At 39.0% G+C, this 21,024-nt stretch overlaps 1 protein-coding gene across 1 annotated transcript in view; it reads left to right on the top strand.

The window, feature by feature from the left end:
- LOC139735092 (TBC1 domain family member 13-like) overlaps positions 1-17,193 on the top strand; it is a 33,590-nt gene extending 16,397 nt beyond the window's left edge. The window contains exons 7-12 of the mRNA XM_071645863.1: positions 127-286; positions 8,365-8,569; positions 11,956-12,198; positions 13,262-13,343; positions 14,907-14,964; positions 16,272-17,193. Of these exons, the coding sequence (XP_071501964.1) occupies positions 127-286; positions 8,365-8,569; positions 11,956-12,198; positions 13,262-13,343; positions 14,907-14,964; positions 16,272-16,340 (817 nt within the window). The 3' untranslated portion in view covers positions 16,341-17,193. The remainder of the gene's footprint in view (positions 1-126; positions 287-8,364; positions 8,570-11,955; positions 12,199-13,261; positions 13,344-14,906; positions 14,965-16,271) is intronic.
- The last annotated feature ends 3,831 nt before the right edge of the window (positions 17,194-21,024 follow it).

Raw genomic sequence — 21,024 nt, 5'->3', positions numbered from 1 at the left:
AGTAGTTGTATTTCATTTTGAAGCGTTTTGAATCTTAGAAATCAAAGGAATTTTAATAATGGTATGCCAAGGCATAACTGATCCTGGAAAGTCCTGCTTCGTTTTGTTTGTTTTGTGTTTGTGCAGACGGTTACAACCTGACATAGGTTTTTTCCAGCAAGCGACAGAGTTCCCCTGCAAGGAGCTTGTTGATGTCAACACCAGCTTGGAGACCCTGAGGAAACGAGTGGAACACACGATGCTTCAGTCTGTCGCTGTGGCGAAGTCTAGATCTGGCATCACTAATGTGAGTCGTAACAGTCTGTAAATGCCGCATGGTCATGGTTTATGGATACTTTGTTATGCATATTTGTTCATGAGTATTCATTCCTTGCTGTAAAATAATGTGCCGGGAGAGAAGAGAAGTTCATATTAAGTGGATTTTTACAAGATGGCTGCTACATCAGATATTTTGTTTCTAAAGGTTGCTATATTTTGCTTGCATTTTACAGGTAATGACGAACAACAAAGTGGTTGTTGTTATCAAATTATGAACCTAAATTCAAATTAGGAAAGTATGGATATTCATTTGTTTTTGTCTATGATTTTGCAACTTGCTGTGCATTCAACCTGTTATGATAGAATACATTTCAATATCTTTCATCAATGCAGCTACTTTTGTATCCCCTAACACTGTAATTTTCATTCTTTCCATTGTGTTGGTCATTGCTATGTGAAAATATTCCAGAATTCAGGGTAAGCAATCAAAAAATGTTGAAATGCATGGTATAAAACTAGTCTCACTGTTATAAGCTATTGCATCTGATTGTGGCAAGGTATAAGTGTACATACCACTAGTCTCGCTGTTATAAGCTATTGCACCTGATTGTGGCAAGGTACAAGTGTACATACCATAAAGATATCATTATGCTTATTTCACCTGAATCTTTTCTTTTAATGATGTCACAAAAGGTTAAAAAAATACTTTTGAAGGGTGGAGCTTAGTTGGTGCTGCCCCCCCCCCCCCCCCCCAAGATCTCGGCCGTCAATCACGCAATCACCATGAAAATTGGCACATGCATTACCTGTGGCGTAATCTACCACACTATACAAAGAAAAAATGGAAATTTTCATTGTATTAATTAATTATGCTAATATATGCATAAAATCATACATTTTGCTCTAAATCAGAAAATAAAGCTCCTAGAATCCAAATTTTGGGTGATAACATTCTTTGTAGCATTCTTAACAATTAGTAGAGCAGATAAGCCGAAGAATTGTGCAAAATTTGACTAAAGCATGAAACTTTCACCATTGTTAGTACAGGCTATAAGATTAATTTTAAGATCGGGAGGTAAGTCTGAATTGACCTCTGATGACCTCTAGAGGTCAATGACCTCAAAATCTAAGAAAATAGATATTTTGCGTCATTGGTTAATGATAAACACAGTAATGATGTATTAAAACTTAATATTTGTCACAGTGAAATTGTCTTAATGTTCCACAGAGCCCTGACAGGTTTCTACCTTTGACCTCTGATGACCTCCAGAGGTCAATGACCTCAAAATGTCAGAAAATTGATATTTTGCATCATTGGTTAATGATAAAACACAGTAATGATGTACTAAAACTTAATTTTTGTCACAGTGAAATTGTCTTTATATTCCACAGAGCCCTGACAGGTTTCTATCTTTGACCTCTGATGACCTTCAGAGGTCAATGACCTCAAAATGTCAGAAAATTGATATTTTAATGCGTCACTCATAACTGAAACACGATAATTATGTACTAAAAACTAATTTTTGTAAGAGGAATTGCCTCAATGTTCCACTGAGCCTTTCAAGTCAGATTTCTACCTTTGACCTCTGATGACCTCAGATGACCTACGATGAGGCCAATGACCTCAAAATGTCAGAACATTGATATTTAGTGCAATTGGTTGGTGACAAACATGATTTAGATGTTATATTCATTTGTATTACAATTGAATTGTTTTCCTATTCCACAGAGCAAGAGAAATTACTCACGTGTCTCTACCTTTGACCTCTGAGGAAGGTGACAGGTTAATGACCTCAAAATATCAGAATATTGATATTCTATGTATAGTCAATGGTCAACTTTGTAATACCCGATGTACAATCATTTATGCTATAATAGAAGAATCTTGTCATTCCATGGAACATTGGTCATTAGCCTGTGCATTTTATCCAACTTTGACCTCTCAGGACAATGAGAGGTCACTGAGGTCACATGTGTAGGCTTACCTGTACTGATGTTTGGCTTCATTGGTGTAATCGTAAATGCTTATTCATGTACAAATCACGCATTGATGTTTTGATCAAAGTATGTATGCATATTCCACAGAGCATTGGTTTATAGTAACAGGTCTCTGAAATGTGAGAGGTCAATTACTTCAGAAATAAAGCTTAAGTTTCTTGAGTGATGGCAGTGACCTCAAATACAACTGTTATGTTTGGGTTAGTTATGTAGACTAGCAAATATAGGCAAATATGGCCATTATCTCGACACTCGAGGAAAACAAGGCCCACGCGACTGATATACAGAGTGTTTAATCTATTCCGTGTAAGTCTCATAGATCTTTTCCCCCATTTGTCGGACTCATTATGGGACTGGTTTGCCTAAGTGTCAAGCTCATAGGCAATATTTGCATAGTTTCGAGCTGGTGGGCCTGTATTGGCCAGTGTAAAACTGGTGGGTTGTTACAGTATGACTGCGATGAATGACTCATAGTCCTGGAGTATACAGTCCACAGCTGCGACATCATGGACCATCTTGAAAACTTCGACATACTGTGAGGCCCAACATGCATTCCACATGAAGCAATCCTGTGTATTGCAACTAGCTATTGCCATCCGAGACCTACCCAGAGAATAGATAAGCATTCATGGCAAACAATGGAGAAAGCGGATTGTGCTAAATATTTTGGAGTTCCAATAGGAGGCTCAGCTGGAATCAAATCACCACAGCAGCTTAAAAAGGTTATACTTCAACCAAAGACTCTCTCCAGACGAAGATACGAGTATCATAAAGTTCAGGTGTTTTGCTACTCCATGCCGCTCAGGACTGTCCTGGAATATGCATGCATCATCTGGGATCCATTCACCCAGGTGAAACATCATGAAGTTTGGAATGATCCAGAGAAGATATGCACTCTTTAGCTGCAATGACCATCATATGCAAAACAAGCAGTGTTACAGCCACACTTGAAAAACAAAACAAAGCAAAACAAAACAAAACTACAATGGCAATTCCTGTAAGAAAGTACAGCTCAGGCAAATTCAGCGATGATGTTCTGCATCAAGAACCCCACAATATCCACTCCGCAGGAAGTTGTGGCTCTATTGCTGCATTCTTCAAAAAGGGCAAATGACTAAAAATGTCAGGCATCATTTGCAAGAACACAAAGTAGGCCTACTCCCAAAAAAGGTGACGGCTACTCTCGGCCACTGTCTCTTGTATCTCTTTGAAACACTTCAGGAGAGAGATACTCAATATTCAGCTCTGTTATTAAAGGTACATATGTCTCTCTTTTTGTTTTTGCATTTGTTTGTTGTTTTTTGCTTCATATAGCTCTTTGGATACCTTCTTTAACCAATTAAGAAAAGGCTCCATGGCAGAATATTACAAGATTACACAGTATAATGAAGAAGAAGAAGAAGAAGAAGAAGAAGAAGAAGAAGAAGAAGAAGAAAAAGAAGAAGAAGAAGAAGAAGAAGGAGAATAGGAAACGAGATCTGCTGTCAATGATGCAGAGCCAATACCAATCAGTTCCATGGCAGATCTTAGTCGGCACTGCAAAGGTTTGGATGTCTCTCTCTGTTGACAAAGGATATTCTAAAGCTCCAAGTAAGTCCATGGGGTGGTTTACATTGTCTGGGCATAGAGGGTTGGGTTGGGTATATGAGGATATGATGCTTTGTTATAACAATTAGGTTTGAGATATCTATTTTTTATGTTTGTTTTGACCATCCCGCATGGATCTCCAACGAAAAGGAATGATAATGTGTTAGACCCAGCCGCCACCGTGTTTTTTCAATAGATTTTGATATTACAGTGTAGTTGAGACAAAAAAGTAACCGCTCATTGTCCTAGATGGAAGTCAAAATTGAACCGTGTGTGGAATACTCTGCATACAATTTTGGACACACACACACACACTCACACACACACACACAAAATGATTTTTTTTAAAATATAATTATTATTTCATAAGCAGCTGGCCATTACAAACCAATGAGACCAGACATCAACATTCTTACATTTTGATGCATATCTTTCAATATCCTCCAGAGGTCAGAGGATCATCGCTAATGTTCATGTGAAATGAGTACACGCCTTTTGAATTGCTCACTTTTATTGCTATAGAAATACACAATATGTGCATCATGTCAATCATTAAATATTGTATCAGTTTCATTTTCAGTCTTGGATTATTTTTTCTATGTACAAATAAAATCGTGGCAAAGTAAACAACTTTCACATCAAAATGTAAACGAGAATACTAAAAAAGAAATAGATGTAATAACGTGCAAGGCAAATACCAGGCCTACATCATCTTAAGGTATACAGGTGAAGGAAATCACCTTATTGATAAACAATTTACTTGACTGGGATAGCGATCACTGAACAATATTGTTTCTTAAAACTCTCTCTTCTTTTCAACAAGTGGAATAAAACACATGCACATACCGGGGCATCAGTTTGGAGGAGGGGTGGGGTGGTGGCAGGGATAGTTGACCCCCACCCCATTAAATTCTGAGATGAGGACTATGTTTTGTTGTTGTTAGTTTTTGTTGTTGTTTTTTGTTTTTAGCTTTTTAGACAGAAAACTGCCCAAGTTTTTCACTTTAAGTGTGCATCGGATTGTTAAAATTTAATTCTGAAATGCAAAATCTCCCTTCTTTGAGAGGGGATATCTCCTTTCGATAGACTCCTTCCCCCTGCTTGGTTCCTTCCACAGATATAACATACTTTGGGGAATGATAATTTCCCTTATTCTATGAAAAATGTTTTAAGAGATATTTTTATTTGAATTCCAAAGATGAAAAGGCCTTCCTATATATGCACGATTGTTCATTTTGGAGGGCAAGAGGCATTTGCCCCGCCTCCCGAGAAAATATGGGAGGGGGAATGGTGGGGACATAAAACTTTGCCTCCAAGTATTTTCTGAGATTGAGATTTTTTTTCTTCACTTTTTTGACAGAAAATGAATTGTCACTGAACATTTCAGCTGTTGTATGCACCAGATTAAAAGGCATAATCTCCTTTGCATACCCCCTCCCCCACACTATCTTTCGTTATGTCCCCTTCCATATACGCTCAGTGCTTTTGTCCCATTTTTGTTCTATATCATCACAAAGTATGTACTAGATCTTTAGTTTCAGTTCCGACATATTAAAGAAAATCCCTCTTGTTGGAGGGGGTAGTGTATCTTTCAATTAACAATCCCTCCTCGATTTCTACCCTTAGATTTGGTACACTCCTTTTACTAATAATTTCCCAAATATTCCATCATAAATGTGTATACTAGATTTTTTTTTTTACATTTCTATTCTTACTGCAAAGGCTCCCTCGCATGGGAAGGATTGGGGGACAGCCCCTTTCATACCCTCCTCTCGCTGTATCAACCTCTCCTCCATGCATTGATTATGGCTACACATTTGGGTATGGACTTTTTTTTTTCAAAATGGTAGTTCAACCAAGAGTGGCACGAAATCATTGAATTGCAAACAAAAGAATGCAAAAGCCCCATAATGTGGGAGGGGGATACCTCCACCCACATCCTTCTGTCGATTGGTCTTCCTCCATAGATGGCTGACTTACTACACCTTTTTGATACAAATTTCGAGGTATTCCTTCAAAAGTGCCTGTGTGCCAGGTCGTTGAATCTCATTTCTCAAAATACAAGAGCTCTGTCGAATGGGAGTGGAATACCCTACCCTCGCCAACGCTGCGCTTGCTGGGTTCCCATCCATATAGACTTGGTACACCTTGGTGATCCATAATTTTCCAAATATTCCCCAAAACGTATGCATCAGATTCTTAAAAAAAAAAAAAAAAAACTTCGTCTTTGGGAGGAGGGTAGGTGAGATGCGCCCACACCCCATCAACTTCCGTATAAGTGATGACGCACACATTAGACAAGAGCTACACTGAATCACTGATTTCAGGTCTAAACCTGCAAAAATCCAATCCCCCACCCACATCCTCCCCTCCCCCTCCGCTTCATTCCTTTGCACCATGAACTTATGCTTTTACATGTTTTCCAAGTTCCTCCCCCACGTGAAAACAGATCGACACCCCTTGCTCTGTGCACATACCCGACTTAGATAATTACCTGAAAAGTTCTGCGGAATGAGTAGCCATTTTTTTGGTAACAGAAATGAATGGTTTGTAAGCCCTACATTATAAACAATTATTAACTATTAACTATCGCAATATCAATATTAACATCCTCACATTTCATTCGAGGTATTTGACCTTGTGTGATTTTCATAGGTGAACGGTAATGGCTCGTTAATAAACAGGGCCTATGAGTGCTCTCTAAAACATCATCATGTTTACCATTGATGATGCCAAACTATTCTGATACTTTGAGGTCATTGACCTCTCGAGATCATCAGAGGTCAAAGGCAGAAACTCGTCTGTGTGCCTTGGAATATGAAGACGATGTCATTGTACACAGATATGCTTGTTTTGTACATCTTTACCATGTTTGACCTTTCACCAATGATGTCATACTTCAATATTCTGATATTCTGAGGTCATTGACCTCTCAAGGTCATCAGAGGTCAAAGGTAGAAACCTGTCAGCTCTTTAGAATATGAAGACAATTTCATTGTAAGACAGATATGCTTGTTTTGTACATCTTAACAATGGTTACCATTAACCAATGACATCACAGATCAATATACCATTTTGAGGTCATTGACCTCCAAAGGTCATCAGAGGTCAAAGGTTAAACCTGTCAATGCTCTGTGGAATCAGTAAATGGTTTCCCTGAAGTATAGATGCATGTTTAGTGAATCATAACCACATATATCATTCACAAATGTCTAAAAACATCGATATTTTGATATTTAAAGTTCATTGACCTCTGGAGGTCATCAGAGGTCAAAGGTAAAAACCTGTCAGTGCTCTGTTGAATCTGGAAATGATTTCTCTGTGGTATAAATGCATGTTTAGTGCAACATAACCACATATAACATTTGCAAATGTCTAAAAACATCGATTTTCTGATATCTAAAGTACATTGACCTCTGGAGGTCATCAGAGGTCAAATCAGACTTACCTCCCGATCTTAAAATAAATCTTATGGTATGTACTAACACTGGTGAAAGTTTCATGCTTTAGTCAAATTTTGCACAATTCACGTGATTTTGAGGGCTTATCTGCTCTACTAAATGTACTTCAAAAAAAAAAAAAAGGTATAAAACTTAATTTCTCATGTATTTTATTGTTCTATGAATTTCTTATGTCTTTCTTTGTTTTTCAACCTTTTGTTTTATCATTTTTTTCTGCAAAATTTATGACAGAACCTTTTTCAAGCTTAATTATGCTAAAATTAATTAATTTCAGCCTATGAGAATGAAAAAAATCATATCTTTATGAATAAGATGAGAAAACTCCATTTGCATAGACTTTATACACAGAATCACGTTTTTGAGATTGACATGCACGTATAAAAAGTCGTGCAGCATCGTCACGGTATGAGCGATTTTCGTGAAAAAGGTGTCAAAAGATGCGTGAGACTTGTAAGTAAAAAGTCTGCCAACGGCGCGGTCAAAAAATTCCGCGTGTTGGAAAAGTCGCGAAAAATGCCAAGGGGGTGGATTCAAACCCCCCCCCCCTCTCCCGGCCTTTTTAGGGTTAAGGGTAGTGAAGCACAAATATGCGTGATGATTGAGTAAATGCAGCAATATTAGAATATATGTATCTGCGAAGTTCCAGGAAATTTGGACAATCTGTTCAAAAGTTGTGAATTTTCAAAGTTCCAGTGCTACCTTTGCAGGATGATAGGACTCCTACAGTTCATAATGTCTCTGCAAGACAATGATATAAAGAAAATAAAAAGAGAATTTGATTTTTCATGAAAAGTGCTCATTCCCTCTGCTTTCTGAAAGAGGTAATTGTAAATCAAATACTCTTTCATTATGCTAAAAAAGTGAAAATATATTAAGTTTGAAAGATATATTCTTTATGTCATTGTCCATTTGTGACATCATAAAATGTTGTAGTCTTCTCATCCAGCCAAGATGGCACAGAATTTGGAAAATCCATAAATTTCAATGGATTGCCCAATTTTCCTCAAACTTTGTTTATGTCTTTGACTACATGTTACTGCATTCCCTCAATCCAACATAGATGTCTGGTGGCAAAAAGCCAAAGAAGATGGAGTTTGGTCACGACACACTGGAGGAGGGCCAGGAAGCTCACTGGGAAGTCTTGGAGCGCATCCTCTTCATCTATGCCAAGCTCAACCCAGGCCAGAGTTATGTCCAAGGAATGAATGAGATCATTGGACCACTGTACTATGTCTTCGCCTCTGCCAAAGACCCTGCTAGTACAGGTGAGATGCTGTCTTCTTCTTATTCTTCATTTTCTCCTCCTTCTTCTTCTTCTTCTTCCTCTTCTTCTTCTTACCCTTGTCTCCTCATTCCACTCTTTCCTCCTTTTTTATTTCTTCTTTGTTTCCAGAGAGGTACATTGATGACTTAAATGTTCGCAATATAGGCAGATGCTGTGAGTTGTAAACTTTGTAAGTTTTTTCTAAATGTTGCTTTAAGTATGCAATATTAAAGATCTTCTGTAGAATATGGCAAGACTGGCTGGCTCCAATGCTCTGCTCTACTTGGTGCACAAATCTCTCATACTCTCTCTCTCTCTCTCTCTGTCTTTCTGAGAAATTTTATTCATCATTAAAGCAGAATACTATTAAAAGGAAACGCATATTTTGTTGGATTATTCCCCCCTTTCAAGCTTACAGCATGTTAAACACAGCGGCCATTAATTCATCCGTTTAGAAAATTGCGTTTTGGAGAACGGCTGCTTAGAAAAATTGTTTCCTGAATCATGCTCAATTGGAAGATCCGTGGTTATTTTGGGGGCATGTCCATGACGTCATGGGGTGAAGGGCAAACCCGGAAGTATCACAAAACAGCCTAAGCTTACCTATGTATGCTTTCGATGAGAGCGAGATGTCGAGGCTCGTACCCCGAAATCCCAAGACATTTTTTTCATCAGAATGTCATAAAAAATGAAATAAAATTGTTTTCTGTGAAAGTCTCCTGTGAAATCACACATTTCTTTGTTTAGATAGAGTCTGTTACGTGTTATTTAGGCCACGAATACAGACGTTGTCAGGCCTAGTGCCTGTATAGGCGTGGTGCTTTGTAGTCGATCAGTCACATGCATGCGCCCATCACCGGCCGCGTAAGGCCTATGTCGCAATGCAGTAGTCTCTGTGTATCAAAGAGCGGAGAAGTCTGGGCTTCGTACCTCTTTGGTACGTGCAATGTACTATATCAGCAGTTCCTCGATAGTACTACAGCTGTGTACGCCATATATTTAGCGAGTCTTTTTTTTTTCGCGAATCGGGACTTGCCAATAATTTCGCGAGTGCTTAAATTCATGGTTGTGGAGTACTGGGAGTACACTACGGAAGGGGGAAATATATATACGGAAAGAGAGTTAATATTTTCTTGTGTTTTTAAATTCGCAAAAAGCACCAGGTTCACGAAAATAAAAAAAAAACCCTCACGAAACATTCGGCGTACATGGATCGCTAATACTAGATACCACGCGCGGGCATCGGCTAAGTCGAAGTCTTGACTAGGCCGGCCGGCCTATCTGGTGATAAAATAAACGATACAGAGCACTGCGATTTTCATCGATAGTGATAAAACTTTGATGGACACGGTGAAGTAATGAATGGATCGTGCAGTGAATTTGTGAGGGTACCTAGCTGGATAGAGTGCTGATGAGCTGTGAACGGGAGTACGGAGTGAGTGTGATGTGATAAGATATGATGATACGTAGCCCGACCAGACGCTGCGCTACCTATAGGGCTAGCGACTGGGTTGTGTTCAGTTAGGCCTACTGCTGCTCTGAAGTACGAGTTCAGGTCAGCACTAAGCTCAATTCATTTTCAGTTCAGAATAAAAACAACGCTTACCAATCTAAATTTTGAAGCCTATCTGGCATTGGTCCTGCGTCACCAACATTGTCCCCTGGCCTGCCGTGTGGCAAGGGCTCGTATTGCCAATCTCCACTAAGTCCGTCCGCTTCAACCGGACCGCCCTGGGCCTTCCCCACTAGCTCGCCCGCAGCGTCTCCCTCCTGCGCCCCGCCGTGCAGCTCGTCATCAACATCTATCTCTCCAACTTCACCAGGGTCATCATCGCTAGTTTCTCATCGCTATCATCACTCGTGTGTACTGTATCACTCAGTTCATCACTGCTTCCACATTCAAATTCCACCAAGAAATCATCCTGATCATCACTGGCCTTTAATAACGTACGATGTCGCGCATTATCGAAAAACAAACTTTCAAAACTTATGCAAATACTATCTACAACAACTTGTATAATACAATGCATGCACTATGCGCGCGCGGGCCTGTGGCGCTTGAGACCTCGCGCGATTCCCTTCAACCCATGACGTCATCGGCAAAGCCTCAAAATTTACGCTGTGACCTAGATTTCAGGGGGGTGACAGGTGTAAATTTTCAAAATCCTCTAACTCCACTTCAAAAAGGCCATTTTAAACGATGTAAACAACAAATTGTTCTATGTGTTCCACTCTTTGACTTCATATGTAATTTTATTTCTTCAGTATTCCCCTTTAAGGATCCTTTACAAGTAGACTAATTTTCAAATGTGCAACAAATGGTGGTGGGCACACTTTTGTTTAATATGCCATCTCCTCGGACGTAGAAATTCCACCCCAGACTCTTTCAGTAATAGTATTCTTCAAATAGCAATGATCTTACAGTATAGTTCAGCCTTATGATGTCAGGTGAAGATATGACTGCCAAAATTGTGTGTTGTCTTTTAACCTGTTGAGGACGAATCCAGAGTATACTCAGGCAAGTGTCTATTGAAAATGTGTGTTGTAGCAAAATCAGCCCATCCTTAGCAGGTTAATTCTTGTATTGACATTCATAGAGAAGTGCAATGAAAAAGGTGCTATGTGCAATGAAGCATTAAACTTGATATTTGGCAATTATTGTCTCAGTAGCAAAATGTTTCGCACTTTGATTGCAGTAACAAACAACTACAATTTATTTGACTTCATATTCTAATTATTTTGAAAATAAATATACAGTTGAACCTCTCATATCCGGACAAGTCGGGACCGGGGCTCATCCGGATAAGGGATTTGGCCGGATACGGGAGACTCAATGCTTTATACATGTACATATACATACACATGTACTGACGTAGCCCATTGTAGTATCACATGTAGTAATGTGTATACTGCAACCTTTTCATTGTTACATTTGGGGATGTTTCGGGATGTTGAAATGTCTGAAGGTAAGCAATTTGGAAGGAAATTTGATGCAATGTATGTTAATCATATTGGAAGTAATATGTAATTCATGTGTGTTTGGGTAGGAGTTCTCAAGGAGTTGGGAATCCCCCTTTCTTCCCGTAATTATTAAAAAAAATCATGGCGAGATTGCGTCCGGATAATAGAGAGATCCGGATAAAGGGAGGCCGGATAATAGAGGTTCAACTGTAGCTCTTTCCAGCTTAGTTTGTATGCTCAATTTTCTCTTGCTCTGTTGTATGTGTCTATTCCTAAATAGGCCGTGAAGACTTGATGTCCACTTCAACATTTGCAGCAAAGTCTGTAGGGCAGCAGTAATCTTCCCTTGTATATGTCTTCCATTTCCCTCCCTTCCTCTCTCCAATTCTTCTTCCCTCCTCCACCCACCACCACCTCCTCCGGCAGAGCACGCTGAGGCCGACACCTTCTTCTGCTTCACCAACCTCATGTCGAAGATGCGGGACAACTTCATCAAGACACTGGACGACTCGCCGACGGGCATCAACGCCAAGATGCAGCAGCTGATGCAGATGGTGAAGAAGTGCGCCCCGAAGCTCTGGCTGCGCTTCCAGCAGCAGGACCTCAAGCCCCAGTTCTTTGGCTTCCGCTGGCTGACCCTGTGGCTAACGCAGGAATTCCCCCTCCCTGGTATGTCAGAGGCATGTACAGTCATCGCAGCAGCGACAATATATGCAGATTTTTTTTTTCTTCTCTCTCTGTATTTCTGGCCAAAAGATTAAAGGTTATATGAAATACAAATGCATGTTGATTTGTGTTGATACCCTCAACATAACTTTTGCAGTGAAATGAATATCTAGAAACATTCCATTTATTTTGAAATAATTTTTCTTCTATTTTTCTTCAGATTACTTGGATACGCCCAGCAAAAAAAAAAAAACCTTCCAAACCAAGATTTTGGTTGTCTGTCAATCATTGCTAGTATGAGTACACTATGATTAACAAAAGAAATTGGAATACATACTCCCTGAGACCGAGGGTAACTTGCATGTTCCCTCACCATGTCTTTTGTTAATCACATTAATATCACAGAAACATGCAAGTTATGCTGAGTCGAGGGGAAGGTGGGCGTGTCCAAGTAATCATAAGAAAAATAGAAGAAAAATTATTCAAAAATGTATGGATTGTTCCTAGATATTTGTGTCATGGCAAAAGTAATGTTGAGGGTATCATGAATCAACACAAATCAACATGCATTTGTATGTCATAAAATCTTTAAAAGGCTTTTCTTTTGTAATGGCTTCACCCCGTAAAGCAGTGATGGTTAGTGAGCTGCTAGAACCCCTCTGTCTACCTTTTGCTCTGTCTACACTTCACTAGGCAATGTTTGACCCTCCCTAAGGTAGGTACTTCCTGCGTTAAGGATTTTTATCAGATATCAAAGTTGGACCTTCATGGGTATTTTTACTTACCTGTTTCTCTTATGAATTTTTTTGTTGATGAAAGATTATTTTGTTGGTATTTTTTGTGCTTTACTGTTTACATGGCTGTATGCAAGAAAAAAAAAGTCATGTATCTTCATATCACTTTGAAAATAGATGAGTCAATGTAAGTGTGTCTAAGAATTTACCATCATGTTCCATGATGCTGTGTGATTTACAAATAAACCATGAACTGAGGCGTAATTAATATCTGGCTATCACTGAAATATATGACAGCTATTTACTCAATTTTTACTCTTCTTTGCTTGTAGACGTCATCAGATTATGGGACTCGTTGCTAAGTGACGAAGGGAACCCAGAATTCTTGCTCTGTGTCTGCTGTGCCATGATATTGTAAGTTATCCTGGCCTTGATCATTTTCCTGTTTGTTTGCTTAATCATTTTTTTGTTTGGTCTGTAGGCAACAAGAAAGAGAGTGATTGCTTATTCCTTCTAAGCCATATAAGTTGCCATGCATATTGGGCCGCTGCAATATTCGTAGGTGGCTGCTGATGTAATGTGTACGTCAGCCATGACTTCTCGCTATGATGCAGGGTGTTGCTGCAGAAAGTCTGATGTGAATCCGGCCGCATGAGCTCCTGTAAATAGAGTTTAAAGTTAATACAACTTTTGCTAAAAAATCTGTTCGTTTTTATCTCCCCGTTGTTTGGAATTCTTTATCAAATGATACAACTGTATATGCTGTCTTAAGTATTCAAAGCTGTTAAAAAAATCTCTCAAAGAGTATTTTCTTGATGAATACTGAACCTTATTGTTTATTTTTATTTTCTGTACATTTTCATACTGTTACATTTCTATGTTTTTTTTTGTTGTTTGAAATTGTAAAACAGTCAATGTGCCTCTAAAAGCACTCATTCATACCTGAGAGAACTTATTTCATACAAAAGGCCTAGGCTTTTCTCTAGTTCTCTTTTTCATTTCCATAAACTGTTTGATATGGCAAATATGTAAACTCTAAATTTGCTTGTTTGAATTATGTCATTGATTAAAAATAAAAACAAAATTAAAAAAATTAAAATAAAGTGCAACCAAAAAGTCGAACATGTTGCAAAATGCAATGCACAATGAGATGTCAGCTTAAGTGCATTATTGTGTTTTTACATTGGTCTTTCAGTGGAGGAAAGAGAAAAATAATACTGTCATTTTTCTTTGTCGCCTTGAGAAATTCTAAAGAACACTTGCTAAGCGTGCTTCTGGTTCTGTTTTGTCATCCATGCACACCAAATGAAATATCAATGTTTTTATTGGCATAATTATTGCTCATGGTGGATTTTGTACTGAGCCTTTTCATTTTTGTCCATAATTGCGATAGTCAAATCCACAAAGAACTACTACAGATGTGAATCCCCCATTTGGGAATAATCCCATGTTGTGGTAGAAGGTGAATTATCCTAAAAGTAGTTGGAAAGAATGCTGCGATGAAGAATTCGATCACTGTCTTGGTTTATTGCCACTTGGTCTAATATCAGATGGTCTACTTCCTAATTCGTCTAACACCACTACTGATAAACTCATTTAGTCTACCATCAATTTCATCTACTGCCTGTTTAGTCTAATCCTCACTTGGTCTAATGTCCAGTTTGACTAATCATCATTCCATCTATTGACCAGATGGTCTGATTGCAATTTTGACTCCTTGCATTTTTTTTTTTTTTGCCATTTTGTCTAATAAAGTGTGGGTATGAGACAAAATGGGCATAGCCCATCTGGAAGTAGACCAACTGGTAATGAGGCTAAGTTGCAATTGGACTAAATGGTCATTAGACAAACTGGTTGCAGAAGAAACAGGATTAGACCATGTGGGTTGAGACTAAATGGCTATTAGACGAAGTGAGAGTAGACCAAGTGATAGATCACCACTGTCTGTATAACCTGGCTATCTCTGATTTTTGTCAGGTCTCAAAAGGATACCCTGATAGAAGGAGATTTTGCAACAAATATCAAACTACTTCAGGTAAGAGAATCTACATGTAATGGCATCAGCTATGAATTCTTGATGTAATCTCAACAGGAGTAACTTGTAGGGCCGGTGAAATCCAGTGACAGATTTACTTCAGCTTGTGTAAATAAATCTGAACATCACAAATTCAGGAAGTGTTTCATCAGAATACTTATCTTTCAGTGACCAGTAATTCTTTAATTTGGTCAATCAAACACAGAATATTTTCTGTATTTTGTGAATATTGAATTTTGTGTTTTACATTGTGCCTTCATTCTGTAGGTGTAGACCATTTCTGTAAATATTACATTTTCTTTTCCTTGCGCCAAGTAACTGAGCATTTCATTCATCTGCTTCCTCCCATCGAGTTTCTTGGGCAGGAATTCATTTCGTTGTTGCTTGGTAGGTTAAACTTCCAGCAAGCTCTGTGGTTGATATGGGGAACCTTTGCAAATGAAGCTTACATGGAATTTCCTGTGTCCGCTGTTTGGAGTGTTTATGCGGGATTAGTTGGCAGCACTCTGACTCCCGGGACAGGCCGGCAGTGCGCCATCTTGTGTCCACTCGGTGACAGTCCGGTTCATCGGCTCTCTTGCGAACATCGAAGATGAGATCACGTCCAAGATGTCTGCTGTGTCTTTGGTGGTGGTAGCTTTGTGTCCCTTGTGCTGGTGAATGCAAATGCAGGATGGCGCACTGCCGGGCCTGTCCCGGAGGGCGGCATGTTGCCAACTAGGTCCACATGAAAGCTACAAACAGCAGACACAGGATGGCGCACTGCCCGACCCGGCCTTGGAGACGGCGTGCCGCCAGCCACGTCCGCATACATGCTATAACTTGCGTGCACGCCCCGCTGTGTCTCATTGTACCTGACGAAGCCTAGCACTACTGAGTGAAACGTCATACATCTTACTTAAGATTTTCTTCACGAGACAAATGATTATCTGCACCCTTACCATCATATTTGCTATTTGTTTAAAAGTTTCATTTAAGGGATTTAAAACAAATTAGGTATACTCCACTGTTTCAAGCCATTATAGAAATGACAGATTTCTTGATGACAGAAATAGCAGCATTTTCTAAGGGGTGCTTGCTCCTCAAAAATGCTGCTATTCCTGCCACCTCAGAATTTATCATTTCATCTATAGCATCACAGTGTGTTGTATATTTGCTTACTACATTGTAGGGTAGAAATGAAGGATTGAGTTGAAAGCAAGACAAGATATGGACCAGTGTTGTAGAAAAGCAGTCTGGCTATTGCGAGCTGGTACTTCTATACTTTTGTAATGCTTGATCATCTGTGTATGTCCTTTTGTTTGCAGAATTATCCAGCGATAGACGTTCATCAGCTGTTGAAGAAGGCTATTGAAGTACGGGAGCACTGCTCATGATGCAAGACCCGCCTCACGCAGTCGTGTAGAGCCAGGCCAAACAAACTCTCATCACTGCATTCGAAGCCAGCTTCTCAGGGGAGCTTGGTGCTTGTCACTGCTGCACAGAATGAAATGCGAACTGGGTGTGGACACCATTTCTGTGCTCCAGTGGGAAATTTTCTCTCCATCATCGTGATGGGGGAGGTCAGGGAAAGATGGAGGTAGCTGAACTGCTTGGCTAGCATGTCTGGAATGCATTCAGCAACAGTAAGGGCCACCTGCTACCTGGTTTCCTGCAAATGTTGATAGACTCATATACATGTACTTCAGTTACAGACAACTCTTCTGCCCACGTCTTGGGGTTACATAACTTACACATGACACTTTCTCTTCCCACTTCACCTTTTATGTCGCCAGAAGTACACTTGGTGTACCTGGTATCTATTCCCCTTATACTCTAATGAATGACAGTAGCTTTGTGCCATTCATAATGTTGCAAAATTCGTTATTATGAATTTTTCATTTTTTTACAACACATGTTTCTATGTAGATGATGAGTTGCGAGCTTTGATGGGCAACATCCTCATTTTCGCCCTCTCTTCCTATTCCCTCCATCTCTCATCTAGATGTCCAGAAAAAAAATCTTTGCAGCATACAGGAATGTTTGCGTGCATTTTAATTTCACAGATTTTGCGTGAGCCAAGATTGGCAAAATTAAAATTCCACCACAAAGTTCTTGTCTACACTATATGCATTGAATGTTAAAGGCAATTCGTGAAAATTTTGTGCTGTGAAAAAGGCCATTGGCTCCAATTCACAAAAATTTCGTGCCCCAAAGTATTGTGTTTTACAGCATATAAACTCATGTAATGATGGAGAGAGAGATTACCAGAGGTATGCCTTGTAGAAACAAAACAAAACAAAACAAGAAAGATATGCAGACAGGTTCCATGGTACGTCATTTTCCGCCATCATAATCGTCTTCTCTTTGAAGAAATTGCATTGCACTTTGATTTCATGAGTTCGCTCAGATGGTAGCTAGGCTGACGCGTCTTGCTGTATGTCTCCGTACTGTGGAATTGATGGCACATGCTTGGCCTCGTCAGATCGTTGACAGTGGCATGTCCAATCTCCCACTCTCGCCACAGTAGCAGTGCATTAATTCACAATCAAAATTTGATTTCACCTTCGTGAGCTTTCACCTTCTGATATCTGGGGGCTTCAACGGACTGGCATTGACTTCACCGTAGATAGGGTACTGGCAGTCTTGTGGTCTGCCAAAGCCCGCAGACAACAGTGTAGGGGAAAGCTTACAATGGTATAATCAAACTTTGATTGTAAAGTGATGAAATTTGCTTCCAGTAGAGATTTACCAATCAGATGAACCTCATGACAGAAACAGCTCACAGCACAGTGTTTGGAGTCATAGTTCACTTTCAGATGCCAAAAAATAAAAATGTCATTTATGTAATGAATTTAGTGAGACAGATGCCAGCTCGCATTCATAAATTTTTCATATGCTCCTCACTGACTGCAAACTGCAAAAAAAAAAAAAATAATAATAATAATAATAGTGATAATAATCTCTATGAGAGGCATGATGCAAATCCTGAACCTGTGAGTCAAACAGTTAGCTCTCAACATGCATTCATGCAATAGAACACACACACATACACACATGCATACTCCATACTATGATACACATAATTTCCACGTAAGGAGCATGTGGTTTATTGTAGAAGGGAATACAAGGTTAAGCTCAGCACTGCTTTGCCAAATATTTTATAGAGGTCAAACAGATGTGATGACAAATCAGCACTAAGAATCAAGCAATACTTGCTTGGAAGACACCTTCTTATGAGTGTCAGAACTGTGATATTAGATACTTGATTGGTGAGCCTTATTTTGGTTTGCATGCAGATGCAGGACAGATAAGTTTTATGAGCATAGAATGTGTTGCCAGACTCATTCACAAGCAAGTTATATTTGTAGCTTTTTGAGAGGGCTCATAGTCTAACTGGTATTCATTTGATTTTCAATCACTGTGTTGGGATTTTGGCGATGCAGAGATGGGAATTTTAAAGCAATCTTAGTATTTCGTAAGATTGAGGGGGGGCGCACCTGGTGCGCACCCCTCTTTATTTGAAAAAAAAAAGAAATAGAAAAAAAAAATGGGGGGATGCGTGTGCCCCCTTTTATTTTGTAAAGGCACCTCCCCTTTGCAAAATTCCTGGATCCCACCCTGCAGCAAGTTTAGTGATTTGTATACAGACAATGAGATGTCCAGTTTTTCGTGATGGTAGAGGAATGGCGAATGATACTAACAGAACTGAGATGAAAATTATTTTTGTTTTGCGAAAAAGTATACATGTATATACTGGAAATGTTTTTTGTATACTCACATTGCAATTGCATCCTTGGCTTGAGAGTATTATGTGTGTAATATCTCTATTTTTGTAATGGTGAGATTAAGGTGGTGCTAAGAATGTTCAAGAGATTTGATATCAACTAGTCAAACGTAATTAAGAAAAGATTTACTGTATGTAACATGTTACAAAGGTGAAATGATAAGCTGTGAAAGTACAAATCAAAAACATTTACATTTATGGTAATGAATATTCATTTTCCAAGTATTGACTGAGTACCTTTCCTGTGGTATCCTTGTATCAGGTGTGGAATAGTTGCATCTGTCAAATGTTGTCTTTTGTAATAACTGAGCAACTGAACTGTAATTAACACAGTAGCGACGTAGACCCCTGTACTTTCAAGTAAATGAAGTCACAAATTAATTGTTGATCATCATGTACATGTATATAGTATGATCCACTGTGTGTATGGTCTTTTGTGTATGAAAAGCTTACCGATTTAAGGGAAAAGTGCTTTGATTGGTAATATCCCAATGGACTGAGATTCCTCCATGGTAACTAGTAGTATTGCCCTCTCCCTCACCCCCACCACCTGCATCAGTCATCAGGTGGGCCACTACATGTACCCCTCTGCTGTTAACTTCCAAGCTAGCTCCACTTTGAAGGGCCCACTTACTGCAGGATCAATCCCAAAGTGGGGTACAAACTCCCTGTGGATGGGACTGTCTATAGGGTACCGACTGCTGTAGAAATACAGCTGTAAGCATCCCAGACGAGAGAGCTAAACGGAATGCCAGTGAGTGATGATGTTTAAAGAATGCAGAGTGCAAACACAGAAGTTGAAAGGGACTTGCACACTCACAATCACTGAACCTCTCTCGTCAAAATTACACAGCATATATGCCATATATTTCAAGGATTGGGACTTGGAAGACGATTTTGCCAGCAATTGGAATCAAGATTAAGGACAACATTGACAGAATGTGAAATGATTAGTCCTTTTCAAGAGAAAACTTAGCCATTTCTAATTGTGGAATGCATAAAGAGTCACTCTAGACAACACTTTCACGAGTTGTTGATTTCGTGAATGTATTTTGACTCGTAGAATACAGTAAAAGTAAAAAACAAGGCGAAACCTGTTATGGCGTATGAAGTACTCACTACGTAAGCAGATTAGAAAGAGTTGAATATTATTGCGCTGGGTACCAGTGAGTTGCTTGCTAATCAGTGATATGCAGGTAAAAGTGTGAGCTTTTCTGAGCACAGCATTTGAACTTTGACAGCATTTTACCTTGTGAGTGTCACTCTACATGCAAAACCCGCCAGTGGCTTGCCAAACATAGCAACAAAAGAAGTATGCAAAATGTGAACTAGTTGAACTAGTGTATGTAATAGGAATTAATGCCCAACACTGCTTGATGATCACTCATGAGTTTTGTGAGGAAAGAATGTGAAGTATCGATTTGCATGAATTTCAAATTGATTTGTCAGTTTCCATAAATGAAAAGACATTTAAGAGAGATAAAAAAAAGAATTGTCATTGCATTACTGTGTTTTTGTGTAAGTTTTACTTTCATTGCCATCTAGAAAATTAATCACTGCTCAGGTCATTTACATATTTTTTTCTATTGCACTAACTGTATTTCCAGAGACTGTCAGCTTTTTTCAGGTTGTGTACATACATAGAGGTTCGTTTGTTGCTTTTTATATACCAATATGAATGCCAGAGTTAGCACGTCCAGTTGGTATTTATTGGGCAGTTGATGATTATGATGTTAGCCAGTAATTACCCCAAATTTAAAATGAAGAGTTTAATCCCGTAACTATATTTCTCACTCTTAACCCACAAAAACCCAGGCTTTCTTCTCTGATGTAACAACTGGGCAGAATTCTTAATTAAAAGAAAAAAATCCTTGAAAGAAGCTGAAACAGGTTTAAGGAAGCACATCAGCATTCCATCCCTAAACAAGATGTTGTTTTACCGTTACATAGCTGATTGATGTATGTATAATATTGTCATACATCAAAGTATTTTCTCTGAGGTATCTTACAGTTCAAGGGTCATCCTTTCATATTCATAACTATACAATAACATGCCCCTGGGCCCTGTTTTGTAACGCTGTTCGTAAAGTTACGCACGACTCTACGAATGGCTAGCCAAGTGGGTTACCTAATCATTGTTAATTTCAATAGCTAAAGTTGAAGTTTACAGATGATGATTATTCTTACATCTTTTTAGTTGAAAATGTATTTTTACCCCAATACAGATGAAATATGGTCATACAGTCATCCTTTGTTCATATGAAAGGAAAAAAAAAATGGGCTCACATTTTGGC

The sequence above is a fragment of the Diadema antillarum genome, unplaced genomic scaffold (genome assembly GCF_040938485.1).
Source record: "Diadema antillarum isolate AM-2024a unplaced genomic scaffold, OU_Dant_1.0 seq00000563_RagTag, whole genome shotgun sequence".
In the NCBI taxonomy this organism is placed as follows: Eukaryota; Metazoa; Echinodermata; class Echinoidea; order Diadematoida; family Diadematidae; genus Diadema; species Diadema antillarum.
Note: the sequence above shows the minus strand (reverse complement) of the source record. Positions and strands in the feature narration are given on the sequence as shown.